The 14,892-nt window shown below is 40.8% G+C and overlaps 3 protein-coding genes across 8 annotated transcripts in view; 1 reads left to right on the top strand and 2 right to left on the bottom strand.

The window, feature by feature from the left end:
- si:ch211-266o15.1 (zinc finger MYM-type protein 4) overlaps positions 1–1,557 on the bottom strand; it is a 26,174-nt gene extending 24,617 nt beyond the window's left edge. For 2 of the 3 annotated variants that reach the window (XM_059353946.1, XM_059353945.1), the window contains exon 1: positions 1,357–1,557. In XM_059353946.1, coding sequence (XP_059209929.1) covers positions 1,357–1,401 — 45 coding nt within the window. In that variant the 5' untranslated portion in view covers positions 1,402–1,557. Of the gene's footprint in view, positions 1–1,064; positions 1,241–1,356 lie in introns of those variants that run through there. The other variant, XM_059353947.1, reaches the window with a different exon arrangement.
- On the top strand, positions 1,271–8,353 carry adprs (ADP-ribosylserine hydrolase). 4 transcript variants are annotated; one of them, XM_059353950.1, is made up of 8 exons: positions 1,271–1,402; positions 1,512–1,597; positions 4,189–4,442; positions 5,050–5,146; positions 5,264–5,471; positions 6,570–6,757; positions 6,870–6,970; positions 7,496–8,353. In XM_059353950.1, the coding sequence occupies exons 3-8, from the start codon at positions 4,253–4,255 to the stop codon at positions 7,888–7,890; spliced, it is 1,179 nt and encodes a 392-aa protein (XP_059209933.1). In that variant the 5' UTR covers positions 1,271–1,402; positions 1,512–1,597; positions 4,189–4,252; the 3' UTR covers positions 7,891–8,353. The 4 variants fall into 4 exon arrangements, with proteins under 4 accessions (XP_059209933.1, XP_059209934.1, XP_059209935.1 ...); XM_059353951.1 differs by having other exon boundaries at positions 1,288–1,406; XM_059353952.1 differs by lacking the exons at positions 1,271–1,402; positions 1,512–1,597 and adding an exon at positions 3,654–3,964.
- Positions 8,354–8,656: 303 nt separating this feature from the next.
- On the bottom strand, positions 8,657–13,435 carry LOC131988329 (b(0,+)-type amino acid transporter 1-like). The gene is made up of 6 exons (XM_059353447.1): positions 12,719–13,435; positions 12,265–12,398; positions 11,297–11,426; positions 11,086–11,210; positions 10,890–10,977; positions 8,657–9,084 (listed from the first exon to the last, which is right to left on the bottom strand). Exons 1-6 carry the CDS (start codon positions 13,433–13,435, stop codon positions 8,854–8,856), a joined length of 1,425 nt encoding a protein of 474 aa, XP_059209430.1. The 3' UTR covers positions 8,657–8,853.
- Positions 13,436–14,892: the final 1,457 nt, after the last annotated feature.

The following is a 14,892-nucleotide window of genomic DNA, read 5'->3' on the forward strand; positions in this document are numbered from 1 at the left end:
AGGCCTTTTCAGAACTTTAACTTTAGCTGAATTTAAAACCTATGAAATTACATATCAGGGCACTGTAGGTGGGTCAAGTAAATGGAATGCAGCCACCTTTAATGTTAAAGAAATTAATATGTGCTTTTCCTATTACATCTAAAAATGCTTGCCACAAAAAAGGTCTCCTGGTCCAACCACTGCACGCACTGCAACTAGACTTTCCCAGCAGGTCCCTTAGCACTGACTTTGGTGAGATAGGGAAATATTTTTGTCCCCTCTGGTTCTACAAATCTGCTGTTATAACGAGCTTATTATCTTAGTGTTGGTTTAAAGATAAGGAACCCTACAGTCTAATCAAATAACTTCACCACATTTACCCTATGTATGCCCAAGTTTAAGGGAGCAGGCTATACGAACGTCTATGTTATCAATATGTTGCCATGATTGATTTTAATAGCTACAGGCCTCATGGTGTCCGATCTGTGGTAAGGAGGGGGACGTCCCACCAAACTCCATTCACAAATTCGGCAATTTATCGCGTCATGGAATATTTGTAAACGTATCCAAACACACACGCACCAAACTATGCTGTAGAACATTGCAGTCGATGCTGCAGCCTTCGGGTACAAATGTATATTTTTAAGTGACTCGCATACCAACAGTTAGCGTTAAGTACAATAAAAAAATCTCCACTTTTTATTGTTCGCAGTCAGCACTCTGTGATGTTTTGGCTTAATAGGAGCAACTGTAACACACAGTTGCAGTGCCGGATTAATCAAGGCGCTTGGGAGTGTCACATAAAGACTTTCTGTTAAGATACGTCATTGAATATTTGTTGATTGTATAATTGTCTGGCTGTTAGCTGGAGCTTGGCGCGGCGGCATGCATCAGTGCAGAGTAGCAGCAGCAGCAGCAGGCTGCAGGGCTGTAGGGCTGTAAACTAAGCTAAGCTAGCTAACGTTAGCTTACATCTCGACCGGAAGCTGGCTCACAATAAGCATATTAGCTTATATCAGCTAAACACTTAGGCTTGCATTCGTCTGGGCACCGCTATAAACCTATTTCATGTTTGTATTTCTCACCTTTATTCGTTTAAGTCTAAATTCCTCCGAATCCGCCATGTTTTAATTATGCTGCAGACGCCGCGCTTCCAAACATCCACCCACCTCTGGGGGTTATGGGTTATGTGTGCTAGCAGCTACCGACAAAAGACTTTACGGCTTTAATTCAGTTAAGATACAATATTTACACCGCCGGCAAGACAGCAACCTAGTTTTAGCTGCACTTTATGCAAATAAGACATAATATTACCGGCGATTACCGTTAAACATAAGGACAACAACGAAGAAGAGACACTTTGGTGGGGAGACATACCGCTACCGTAGTTATAGCTGGCTTTCCTCCGTCTACTCTGGACATTGTAGGTAGTTGTTGTCAGTGATTGTTTGTTCCTCCAGTTAAAAATGATAATTATCTTATACAAGCGATGTCTGATGCTGTAAATGCTGGAATAACATTTACTTTTCTAGTCTTCACATGTAGAGCACATACCCAACCCCCGCTCTTCAACTGCCATCTCCAGAAAAATACATCGTGCTGCATTCAGGTCAATACGGTAATTACAGTTTTGAATGACAATGAAACGCCGCATTTGTGGCCAAAGATCAATAACAGCCAGATAAATGCTGTTTTACAGTTTACACTGCGGTTTACTCAGCCTGGCACTGGACGCATTGAATAGTGAATTACTTCTACAATACTGGAACATAGTTTACAAGGATGATGATGTCAACAAATCATATGGAATTAAAATGGTTATTGAAAACCACTATTATAGAGAAAGACCCTGAATTACAATGGGGGGTTAAACCTTTTTTTTAACGGAAAGTAAAATGCATTTAAGTTACATTCATAATTCAGTATATTCATTGAAATTTGCCTAATTTTCAAAGAAGAAAAAATGAAGTTACACACAAAGTTAAAAATAACAGTAACACAAAAACTATATATAACTATTTTTAACTTTGTGTGTAACTTTATTTATTTATTTTGTCAGTAACACAAAACTATATATATATATATATATATATATATATATATATATATTCTTAAAAACCTGTATGGATTTTTGGATGTGTTTACTACATGATAAACCATTTTCTTCAATTTATCTTTAAGTATACATTGATGTTACCAGACCATTGCTGAATAAATCTTAACAAAAGAAAAGAAGGGCTTAGTTTTAGGGTTGAGAGGATTTGCAAGAGTCACAACTTCAGTGCAAAAGTTTAAATAATAAAAAAAAAATCACAGTTTGCATTATTCACTCTTTGGCTTTTGAGAGTTTGGATACAAAATCCCAATAAATGTCAACTGTGTTTATATCACTGACAAAGTACCATAGAAATGGCTAGAAAGAAGCAGCTGAGTAAAGAAACAAGAGTACAGATTTATACATGAAGGAAAGAAGGATACACTGAAAGAGAAATTACAAAAAGCCTAATGGTGTCCAACAACAGAGTTAACTACACCCTGAAGAGACTAGCAGAAACTGGAAGTTATGATGATAGAAAAAGGTCTGGAATAAAGAGGTTACTACAAAGGCAGAGGATAAACATAATCATTGTCACCAGTAAGAGAGATCGGCACAAAACAGCACCACAAACGAGGGAGGAAATCAACATGACAAGGTCAAAATATCTCTGACAACTAAAAAGACATTTGAGAAAAGCTGGTCTGAACAGTTGTGTTTCTGCAAAAAAACATTACTCTTTCCAAAGAACAAAAAAAGAGATATGAATAGGCAAAAGCACATAAAAAGTGGACATTTGGTGACTGGAAACAAGCTCTATGGACTGATTAAAGCAAATTTGAACTATTTGGTTCAAATCACAATCTATGTCTGCAGACAAACTGGTGACCATCTTAAAGCACCATGTGTAACAACCCACAATAAAGTACAGAGGTGGTAGTGGCATGGTATAAGGATGTTTTGCAGGTGATAGAGTAGGAGATTTGTTTGAAGCAAAGGGTATCATGAAGGAGGAAAAGTGCCACTCTATCCTCCAGCATCATGCAGTTCCATCTGGATTAAGACTTGTCAGTTGAAAAATTTGTTTTGCAGCAAGATAATGAACCTAAGCATTCTTCTAAGCTCTGTCAGGGTTACCTTGACTAAAAAGAAGAGGAAGGTTTTGCTTTCAAACGTTTGGATAATCAGCCAATCAGCCAGTTGATAATAAATTTAGTCTTCATCCCCATCAATTAAGCGTCTTTGAGTACCTTTAAAAGCACTATATACATCTTATCTATATTAGTTTTACTTCATTCTTTAGCAGTCGGCCAAATACCAATATTTCACTATTTCACACAATATGTTTTTATTAGCAGAAAGCCAATTTTACAATGCATATACATTGTGAAAACCTAAATGTTTCAAACATATTTATAAAAAGGAATAAAAGATGTACTTGTAATAAAAAAGACCATATACATAAATAAAGATTTTTGTGAGAATAATAATTACAGTAATGATAATAATAGCCTAATCATAATAATACCCAGTTTCACTATTCCACTATTTAAAGGTTTGATGCGGTGAAAGTGGAAAAAAATATTCACATATCACATTTTTATGACACTTGTATGAGAGGGATCATTAAGGGTCCCGAACCGTCTGAGTGTGAGTTAATTTTAAAGATGCCTTGAGGGTTAATTGCGTGAAACATACAGTACCTCATCCTGTCTATGGTCACGATAAGAGCTCCTATCCAGCAGAGGGCGATCTTAGCAAAATATATGGCTGTACCGTAAAAATGAGGCTTTCTGCGCATTTAGACTTCAATCAATGGGCGGGGATGAGAAGAGTTTAATAATAGCAAAAACAGTGGAAACACAACACTGAGATCCAATTTTAAACCTCGATAAGTCGACGAAAGTGATCTTTATGGTATAGTTGGTCGCATTTATTGTATCCATTACGGTATGTAATACACGTCGTTGTATAGAAATATATAAAACACAACACACTGAAGCCTGTTTTTCAATGGCAACCCGCTCTATGTGAATGTATGTCTACGTGCACCGACCCGAACCTCTCATTGGGGTCAAACAACCATCGAAACGTTTTCAGGAAGCAGTACAGAGGGGGAGTTAAGTCGACATTTGTTGTTGTTGTCGCTTTGTATCCCCTCCTCTGTCTGACAGCTTGGTCAGCCGACCAGCGGAGTGTTTGCTCGGTGTAGGTTGAAGTCTTTTCCCCGGCGGATGAATGGCAATGACGGCAGTGAGAGCGGCGGCAGCAGCGGGCGGCCCGGCGTCTTTGTCCCGGTTTAGGGGAGCTCTGGTGGCGGCTGTGCTGGGAGATTGTGTCGGCGGAGAGTTTGAGGGAGCGGAGGAGGTTCCCATGGAGAGTGTCCTGCAGCATCTGAGCAGCCTGGACGACGAAAGCAAAGGGAATGGTTAGTATGAGAAGTATGAGATTTCACAACAATCCGTGGAAGTGTGAATTCATTGATTCAGTAGGGCTGTGCATGCTCTACTAGCCTGCTACTGATAATACCAGTGATGGAATGTAACATTTAAAGTACATTTACTTTGTACTCCACTACATTTCGTTTACAGCTGCAGTTGCTTTTAAGTTCAAGCTTTAGCATAAAAAACATGATACATTTAAAGTGATTATTTTTTATTAAACCCCATGACATTATATTTAGTAGTTAAAATGACCCCTGAACTACTCACATCTACTGATTCTACCATTATATACCAGCAAATGTAAAAAAAAAAAAAAAATTAGAAATGGCCCTCAGCCAATAGTATCCACATTGTCCACCAGCTCTATGTATACAGTGTTAAAATGAGTAGTCTAAAAACTGCCAAAATGCACAAACAGTTACTGGCTATATCAGCCCATATTGCACCATCCGAACACACTTCCCATTCCATCAAAATGTAACATTATTTTACACTATCTATCTATCTATCTATCTATGTGATGCAGTATGTTCTTGTGTATGCTGTGTTTTTATGTCTGTTTGTGTGTATGTGTGTGTGTGTATGTTCTAGGTATCCTTGAGTACAGTGACGACACAGCCATGGCACGCTGTGTGGTCCAATCTCTCCTCACCCGTGCCGGCTATGATGAGCGGGACATGGCTCGCAGGTATAGAAAAGCCCATTGCTGATACCAATAGCTTCTCTGCAGAGTTTAAGTGTATTGATATAAATTGTAGCACTTACACACCGGAAAAATTGAAGCCCTGGTTTCTCACTCCTCTAGGTTTGCTAAGGAGTACAGTGCGTCCCCAGGTCGTGGTTATGGTTCCGGAGTGGTCCAGGTGTTGAAGAAGCTGTCCTCCCCTCAGCTCAGCGATGTGTACCAGCCAGCCAGGGACCAGTTTAACGGTCGAGGCTCCTTTGGAAACGGAGGAGCCATGAGGGCAGCCCCTTTCGCTCTGGCTTTTCCTGTTGCAGCTGATGTTAAAAGGGTGAGCAGTGAGACCTCAGGGCAAAAAACACACCCTGGGTTACATGCATGTTAAAGCTGAACACATTTTATGAACTGCAATGTCCAAAAGTTCAGCAATTCTTAAGTACATTTGTGCTAATTTAATTTAAACTCTCAACTTTAGCCTTGAACCTATATGAAAGTGAGAAACATTTAATTATTTACACTTTGTGTTTTGCACCTACTTTCATGAATCTAGAACAAAATGTCTAAATACTTTATCCAAGTTGAAATTGAAAGTACATTTTATGCCAAGCCTCAGATCACTGAAATGCAGATGGAATAAAGATTAAAACAATTACATTCATTAATCAAGTCTCAAATAAATAAAGTAATTGAAGTCAGCTTTGATTTTAAGTCATGTATCTTGAGTCTTAATCTCTGCAGTTAATGTTATTTTCTTTGGAGTTAATCTCCAACATTTATATGATATAGTTTGAGAATAACCAACTCAGCAAATTTAAACAAATGTATTTATTTAATGTATTTGTATTCAAATGTATTTTTATATTCTACTCAAGCATATTTTTAGGCTACAGTTCCCCAAAAAATTCACAGTTCGGTTTCATATCACGGTTTTTGGTTAACGCTTTTTGGTTCAGTTCCGTCACTTTTGGTACCTATATAGTAAGTACCTCTATAGCCAGTTTAAATTTTTTTAATAGAATCATTCAATCCCTTATATACCTGTATTTACCATCTTTCTGAAATGCTCTTTTATCGACTGTCACTTTTACGTCCCATTCCGAAAAGGCCTTTTTTCTGCATTGATGCATTGATTTTCTGAATTTTTGATACTTTTATAGTGTCTATATAACACTTAGACCTGCTTTATATAGGAATCTCACTTTCTACAATATCGGACCCTTAATGTAATGAATATCTTCAGGAAAAGATGGTATGATATATTTGCACAGCACAAAATAATGTTTCTCCTTATTTGGCTGAAAACCATGTCAATATCATCAATATCTTGATTTTTGTCTCGATTATGAATGATGATAAAAGAGTTGTACTGCAAGATCTGCTGTCTTGTTGGTGCAGAGTTGGTTTGATTTTTACCTCTTTTTCTCTTCAGTTCGCCCGTCTGGGTGCCATGCTCACTCACTCCTGCTCTCTGGGCTATAATGGAGCAGTGCTGCAGGCGTTAGCGGTGCACCTCTCCCTGCAGGGGGCGCTCGACCTGCCCCAGCAGTTTATCAGCAGGCTAATCACAGAGATGGAGGAAGTGGAGGGTGATGAAGCGACACGCAACGATGCCAGAATGTGAGTTCTACATGAATAAAGTCTCCTCTAAGAGGTCAGAGATGTAATCTGATGTTTGGGGTGCAAATTGTTTTGTTTTTTTCATCGTCAAACTTTTTTTTTTTCTGTCCAGTCTAAAAGAAGCAGAGAAGCCATTCTGTGAGCGTCTCCACAGAGTTAGAGACCTGATGGACAGGAGCAAGGTCAGCATAGAGGAGGTCATTTCTGAACTGGGTCAGTATCTCTTGATCTTTGACTTTTATTTTGACTTTTTGTTTAGTTTTTCCCAGGCTTTTCATCAGCTATCCATTCTTTTCTGTCCCTCTGTTTTCAAACAACAATGATTTTATACATACAGTATCTTGTTGACTTACAGATTTTATTTTATTTAGGTTCTGTTTAAGATAGAGCAAAGGATTGTTTCAGTAAGGTGTGATGGGAATATCTTCTGTGTTGCAGGCCCACTGAACCCAGCTACAACCCTGATTCCAAAAAGTTGGGATTTTGTCTAAAAATAAAATAAAACAGAATGCAAATATATACATATGTACATTTCAAAACTGTATAAAGACATTATATTTTATGGTAAAAGTGATAAACTTATTTTTTTTGCTAATACACAAATATGATGCATTCTATTTTTCATTGTTTTACACAGTGTCCCAACTCTTTTGAACCCAGGGTTATGTAATGATCATTTTTGCCGTGTGAGCAGCTAATTTTCTAATCTCGTTCAAAATTTCCTGCCTTACCCTCCAGGTAATGGCATTGCGGCGCTCCACTCAGTCCCCACTGCCATCTTCTGCGTCCTCCACTGCCTACAGCCCCGAGAATGCCTTCCAGAGAGCTACGGGGGCCTGGAGAGGACGATAGCATACAGTCTGGCCCTGGGAGGGGACACAGACACCATAGCCTGCATGGCGGGGGCCATCGCTGGGGCACACTACGGCATCGAGGCTATTCCTCAGTCGTGGATAAAGTGCTGCGAGGGGGCGGAGGATGCAGACATGAACGCAGAGCGACTTCACATGCTGTACCACCAGTCAGCACAGGGAGGCGGCAGTGGGAAGGGGGAGCAGAAAACCTGTGAGGACGCATCTGAGAGCAAGTCAAACGCTTCTAACGGCACAGAGAAGAAAACTGCAAATGAGTGATTCTTTAACTGGGGTTTGACAAAAGGACTCTTGTACACACACACACACACACACACACACACACACACACACACACACACATACAGATTACGCACACACATACAGATTACACAGTTACGCTTAATAAATACCTTTTTTGTTTTTGGACTGTGTTGGTTAACTTGTGATTAAGGGCAGACTGTCTCAACGCCGCAAAATTATTTAACTTGTGTTTTATTTGCTTGGTAACAGAATACTGAAACCGAACAAACAAGAAATATTAAGCATCACCAGACTGACTGGGTGACATTTGGTCTGTGTATGCATACACACACACACACACACACGCTCCCTTTCTTCCTGCTCTTTCCTGTTTTGTGTTGAACAATCTCTTGTCATGTGAAAGTTGCACTATGAATTGGCCATGTCTTGTTTTATCCTTTCGTGGAGACCAATTATTTAATAAACATTTTTTTTAAATTCACATAATCTGTATGAGTTTTGTTTTTTGTTTGTGTCAGCTCCACCCACATGTCGTGTTATTAGTTTTGTAGCTCAACTCCTAACTTGATTTACTATTTTTTAGGATGCTGCCACACATTTCACTAGTTTTGCAGGTACTTGGTCATTAACCCAAATATTGGACATTTTAGAATTTGATGCTGCTGCTAGATGAAAAGTTATTTATTCACCAATTCACTAATTTCATTACAATTCAATCTGTTTATATTGACATGTTTCGAAATAAAATGTCAGATTTATTTATAATTTATATTTCCTCTCGCATGTGCTCTCTAAATTGACTAACAACGAGAAAAATACAGCGGCGCTTAATGCACCTGTGGAGGACAATATATTCATATTCAATATACATATATATATCAGATTACTTAAATTCAAAGACAGTCAAATTTGGAGGTAATACTAAGTTTTTATTGAAGCACAAGCAATAAAACTGGAAAACACCTTTTTCTTTTGCCCAAATCACAGGTTTTTCTCTGCTGGGGCGACCTCTAAGAACAGCTGCAGGAACACTGTTAACTTGTTCAACAGCCCCGGGCAGAGCTTGTAATGGATGAAGGGTATGTAAATAAAAGCTCCACTGCAGAGAAATAAAGTTGCATAGAGGTATTCAATCTGAGGATTGTCTACGATGGGTGCCAGTACAAGGAATATCGCCACAATGAAGACCAGTATGGGGAGTATAATGGGAACCTGTGGAGAGAATAACAGACAGAGGTGATTCTCATACTGGTTAATAAAAAGACAACTGTTTGTTAATGATGATGGTGTTTTGGGAGTGTATGTCATTTAGCAGACGCTTTTATCCAAAGCGAAGTCCAAATGAGAGTTAATACAACACAAGCAAGGATGAAGTCAAGAAACATAGCAAGAGTAAGTGCCGTTGGGTTAAGTTTGAGTCCAATAGGACACAAGTGCTTTTAGGTTGCAGGAGCAGTCAGTGGGATACCTATCCCTGTCATCTGTGTAGATCAAGTGTGAAGGTGTTCAGTAAAGAGTTGGGTCTTCAGTCTCTTCTTTATGATTGATAAGGACTCAGCAGATTGGATGGAGTTTAGAAGTTCATTCCACCACCGGGGCACTACAGAGGAGAAGAGTCTATGAGACGTAGAGGCCTTCAGCGGTGGAGGAGCCAGACGTCTTTCACTTGAAGAGCGTAGTGGCGGGAGGGTTTGTGGACCTGAACAAAGCAGAGGCTGTGCCCGTTGCTATTTTGTAGGCAAGAGACAAGACTTTGAATTTGATGCGGGCTGCGACCTGGAGCCAGTGCAGAGAGATGGGGAGTGGAGTGACATGTGCTCTCCTGGGCTGGTTGAAGACTAGACGTGCAGCCGCGTTCTGGATTATCTGCAGAGGCTTGGTGGTGCAGCAGGAAGACCCGCCTTTAGCAAGTTGCAGTAGTCTAAACGCGATAACACAAGGGCCTGAACCAGGAGTTGTGTCGATTGCTCGGTCAGGTAGGGTCTGATTTTCCTGATGTTTTACAGGGTGAATCAACACAATTGGGCAATTGAGGACACATGAACCTTGAAGGTCAGTTGGTCATCAGTCATGACACCCAATTTTCGTGCAGAGCATGTGGGCACAAGTAGCATGGACCCAAGTTGAAGATTGATAGGCTGATATAAGGTGGGACGGGGTGGGATGACAAGAAGCTCCGTCTTAGAAAGGTTGAGCTGAAGATGATGTTCTGTCATCCATGTGGAGATATCCGCAAGGCAAGCAGAGATATGAGCCGAGACTGTGGGGTCGTTTGGTGGGCAGGAAAGGAACAGCTGGGTATCGTCGACGTAACGATGATATGAGATGCCATGATTGTGGATGAATCCGCCAAGTAAGGTGGTGTAAATTGAGAAGAGAAGGGGGCCTAGCACTGATCCTTGAGGCACCCCAGTGCAAATATTTTGTAGTTTGGACACTTCTCCCTTCCAAGATACAAGATAAGAGATAAAAGATAAAACAAGATACAAGATAAAAGATCTCCCTGCAACGTAAGACGTGAACCATCGGAGGGCAGAACATGAAATACCAAGTTCTGTGAGTGTAGAGAGGAGGATTTGGTGGTTAACAGTGTCGAAGGCTACAGAGAGGTCCAGCAGCAATAGAGCTGATGATTGGCCAGCTGCTTGAGCCAGGTGCAGTGATTCTGTTACGGACAGGAGTGTAGTGTGACCCTGCTTAAAGCTAGACTGATTTGGATCGTACAAGTTGATCTCTGAAAGGAACCTGGAGATTTGGTTCAAGACTGTGCACTACAGAATTTTTGAAAGGAATGGTAGGAGTGAGACGGGTCTGTAGCTTCCCACCTGGGCCAGAGAACTGGATACTGATGGCAGCAACTTTTTCCGTGAAAAGCAGAGTGAAAGGAGGAGAGGGCGGCGGATAGAGGAGCGAGCATCGGTGGTTTTGCAGATCTTGTCCTGATAGTATGTGGTTTTAGAGGAGCTAGAGGTGAAGTTGAAGGTGAAGTTAGGAGAGTGTATGTGTGTGACACTGACCCTGTACGGCCGGGGGAGCTCTGGTTTCTTAATCTTGAGATAGAGAAGTCCAGACAGGACGATGGCATGGAAAAACCAGGCAGTGAAACTACAACAGCAATGAAGAGGAATGTCAGACAAATACAAAACATTTTTATGCAAATATTAAAGAAGAAATGTCAACAATAAATACATTCAAAGCCCACCCAGCTTTCACCTGAAAAAGTTGATAATACTCTTGAAGTCTCCAGGGATCAGCACCAGCAGAGAGATTGCAGTGGTAAAGATCAGTGCTGGAGATGGAGTCAGTCTGTGGACGTGAGCCATGGACAGAATATCTGGCTGCAAAATAAACACAAGTCTGGCTAAAAATCTGTGACATCTTATGCTGAATGATCTAACATATATTCATAAGTGGAGACTCTCACCATGTGTCCTTCCCTGGCAGCAACAAAGCACACACGGCTACCAGTGAAGAAAGACCCATTCAATGAACCAAAAGCAGACAAGGCTGCAGCCATAGACATGATCCAGCCCCAGCTCCCCAACACCTTATTCCTGTGGAAAAATGTGTATAGAAGTCTATGACAAAATGACATAGACATCTACATCTCACTTGATTTATTACCTCAGTAAACCTTTTTCCTAATGTGTTTATGGTCTCAATCACTAGTTTCAAGTCTTCCTCAATGCAGTTTGAACATCATTTTGTAAATTACAGTCCCATTTACAGTAAAATAGACAGTTTGGTACCATGTCAAACTACTGATCATAGTAGAAGCATAGGGTGCATATCCTTGGCACTGAGTACATTTAAATAACGTGAACTTGTTTTTGAGAATTTTTTTTGTGTATTTTGTCCCTGAACTTTGACCGTTTCAGAGTTTCAGAGTTTTCATTTCATGAAAGTTAATTGTTACATTTTGGTTGACTAAAAATGTTTTGTTCAGTCTTCAGTTGTCCTAAAAACCCTTTAAGCAGTTGGCTGTTCTGACAGTAAGTGCATTTTGTTTAAGCCTGTGTTTTGCCAAAATTAGCATCCCAGTTTATATTATAATTAGCATGAATTACATGTACCTTGCCAACCAAGCTAGCTAGCTAGCTAGTGCTAGTGCTCCACCCTTTAGTCCAAATAAGGCCAATTCAAGCTCCAAAAAAACAGGATGGTCAATCAAAATGTCAATCTCAAGCCTTTGAACTATAAACCAATGGGGGATTTCATGTCTTTTATACAGTCTAAGAATATAAAAAAAATTCATAGGAGTGCAATGCTAAATCAGCAGAGTAATCCCTTTATGCCCCTTTAAAAAATAACAATTTTCACACCAGAAACAGCAAGTCAAACTATCAGTTCATCTACCAGAATCTGTGACATGAATATCAGGGGCCGTCTTACCCCCACGTCATTGCAACTGCACTGGAGGACATGAGCTCTTTGGAAGTCATTACTGTCAGGTAGCTCACATTTACCAGCAGATACAAGCCAGTCACAAGAGAGATGGACACCACAACTGCCCTGGGAAGATTCACCTGGAAATATAAAAGCAATGTTCTGGTCAATGTGGACAAGCTTGCATGAAAGGTAGTTGGAATGCTAACTCTGGAATAATGAACTGAGGGGCCATATTTGACATTTCAAAAGTGAAATGGCGGACACAAAACTTTATCACAGTTAAATATGACCACAAGTCATGCAAAATTAGTTCATGCAACTCAGCATTGACACCTGAACAGTTAAACAGTTTAAGCATGATCTCTAACAATGTATGATCTGTCCAGCTACTAGAAAAATACTTTATAATGCTATTATTTACTTGCTTAAGCACACATTTAAACTTCAGCAGTCTCACCTCTGGTCTTTTGAGCTCCTCAGTGACGCAGTTCAAGTTGTTCCAGCCAGCATAAGACCAGAGTCCTTGATAAAAAGCCATTCCTAGAGTGCTCAAAGAGAACTGAGTGCCTTTAAATGCATTCTCAATTTTAAGATTTTCGGCGATGACACTGCTGCTCTGCATGAGCTCCACAATTCCTCCAGTTATGATGAATATCAATGCTATCACTTTCGCCATCAAGAAGACCACTTGGATTCTGACGGCAATCCGGGCATTCAAGATGTTGACTGTAGCTACAATTAGTAAAGCCACAGCTGCAGCACACTTTACCGCCAGCTGAGGAGGATGGCAGTCGGTGTAAAAGATTGCAAGAACATATTCTGCAATGCTAATTGATTGTCCTGCATGGCTGAACGGCTGCTGAATCAGCATATAATTCATTGCTAGAAAGAAAGCAGGACATGGACCGTAGATTTTCAGTATGTACACAAACTCCCCACCAGATTCAGGAATGACTGTCCCAAGCTCGGTATAGGACAATGCTGCAAACACAGCTACAACTCCACAGAGAGCCCATATCACCAGACTTGCTCCAGGGCTTCCCATGTCAGTCAGTATATACTGTGGGGACATGAAGATACCAGATCCGATCATAGTTCCTGATACCAGCGCTACAGCTCCAGTCAAACCAATTTCCCGCTTCATTTTCAGGGCTTCAGGTTTTTTCTCCCCCATGGTCACTTAGATCAGAGAGACAATGTAAATGATGTTCTTGTTATTCACCCTTACAGAGCAGACACTGAATAAAGAAGTCCCATAAACCTGAATACTGTGGTGGCCATTTAATAATTTAACCAAAAGGGTGGTCAGAGGTGGGGCACAGAGACCTTGGTAACTGTTTGGCTAATCTTATCTCATCTTAAACAGAAAAGCTGGTTAAGAGACAGGGAAAAATGCACCGGGTTAATTCTATCCACCATAGTTGTAAATCTTTAACAATATATCCAGCTCCTTTCCAAGTTTTGTGTGTTGATTGAGCAGCTTTATACATCCCTCATGCCTTGGTCCTGCAGGGGAAATATAAAGTAAGCAAATAATCAGGGGTGCATAAACATTTTTGGGTCTAGTTCTCAAGGAAGCACCTGAAGATGTTGCTTGGTGCTCACCCTTTGCGCAGCATCTTTATCCTACAAGCTGTCATCATCACTACACTCTGGACTGCTCTCCTTACCAGCTTCCTCTCTTTCAAACATGGTAGATGATGATGTAGGCCTAGTTCTTTCTCCCTGGTTGAGCCTGTGATTAGCTGTTTGCATCCATAAGTCAACAGCTGGCTTTGGGTCAAAGGTCTCTGTTGTCATCCAACAAGTGGATGTTCATCAGAGATGAGAGGCTAGAGTCTGACATCCAGGATCTGTACTTGCTTTTTATGATATTGAGATCCGTGGGAGAATGCTGCTAGGGCACAAGCTGAGGCTTGATCAACCTCAGCTGGGTCGCCTGAGTGAGGGTGTCTGATGTTTAATGACCCGAAACACTCAATGACCCCAGAAACATCACTGACGATGTGCCCTAGCTTTTCATCAGAAGATGTTTTTGTACAAGACGGGAAAATCCTCTCTCACATGCAGCCCTGCTCAAGGGCAATGTAAGGACTTTCTGAATGTTGCCCCCTGACCTCGGCTGTGTTTCCACGCTCGTCACTCTCGCGTCTCGTGGATCAAACATGATTCCATTCTAATCTAAAGCCATATGCCGTGTTTCCTTCAGGGGGAAGAGTGGCCACAGGAAAGTCTCAGGCCACGCCCTCTCAAATGTCCGCTCACTCTGTGTGTCTCCATTACAAAAAGGCCCCCAGAGGGATTTACTCCAGAGGTGACGTATTGTTTTTGGTCACCTAATCGCTTAACGACAATTTAGACCGTGATCACATACGTGATGGATTAAACACGGGAGACGGAACTGTGGCCGCCATCCCTAACTGTGCACAAATTCAGCAGCTGATCAAAAACAAAGCAGCATGGCTAATTATGCACATCGTCTCTGCTGATCATAAACATAGTGATCGTGAATTAACCGGCATTGCTAACTGTGCGTGTGAGTGTCCAGTGCTTGTTATAAACATAAAGATCGCTAAGTGAACACCTCCTGCAGCAGCAGCAAATACACACTGTACTGTGTTAACTGTGTAA

This window comes from Centropristis striata, chromosome 16 (genome assembly GCF_030273125.1).
Source record: "Centropristis striata isolate RG_2023a ecotype Rhode Island chromosome 16, C.striata_1.0, whole genome shotgun sequence".
Classification (NCBI taxonomy): Eukaryota; Metazoa; Chordata; class Actinopteri; order Perciformes; family Serranidae; genus Centropristis; species Centropristis striata.

Bases quoted from the DNA above. Each gene is read 5' to 3' on its own strand.
- adprs (XM_059353950.1), top strand. From the start codon at position 4,253: ATGGCAATGACGGCAGTGAGAGCGGCGGCAGCAGCGGGCGGCCCGGCG. The intron at 4,443-5,049 runs GTTAGTATGAGA...TGTATGTTCTAG, and splicing joins CGACGAAAGCAAAGGGAATG to GTATCCTTGAGTACAGTGAC. The intron at 6,758-6,869 runs GTGAGTTCTACA...TTTTCTGTCCAG, and splicing joins ACACGCAACGATGCCAGAAT to TCTAAAAGAAGCAGAGAAGC.
- LOC131988329 (XM_059353447.1), bottom strand. From the start codon at position 13,435: ATGGGGGAGAAAAAACCTGAAGCCCTGAAAATGAAGCGGGAAATTGGT. The intron at 11,427-12,264 runs GTAAGACGGCCC...ATTTTTCCACAG, and splicing joins GCAGTTGCAATGACGTGGGG to GAATAAGGTGTTGGGGAGCT. The intron at 10,978-11,085 runs GTGAAAGCTGGG...TTGCTGTTGTAG, and splicing joins AGTATTATCAACTTTTTCAG to TTTCACTGCCTGGTTTTTCC.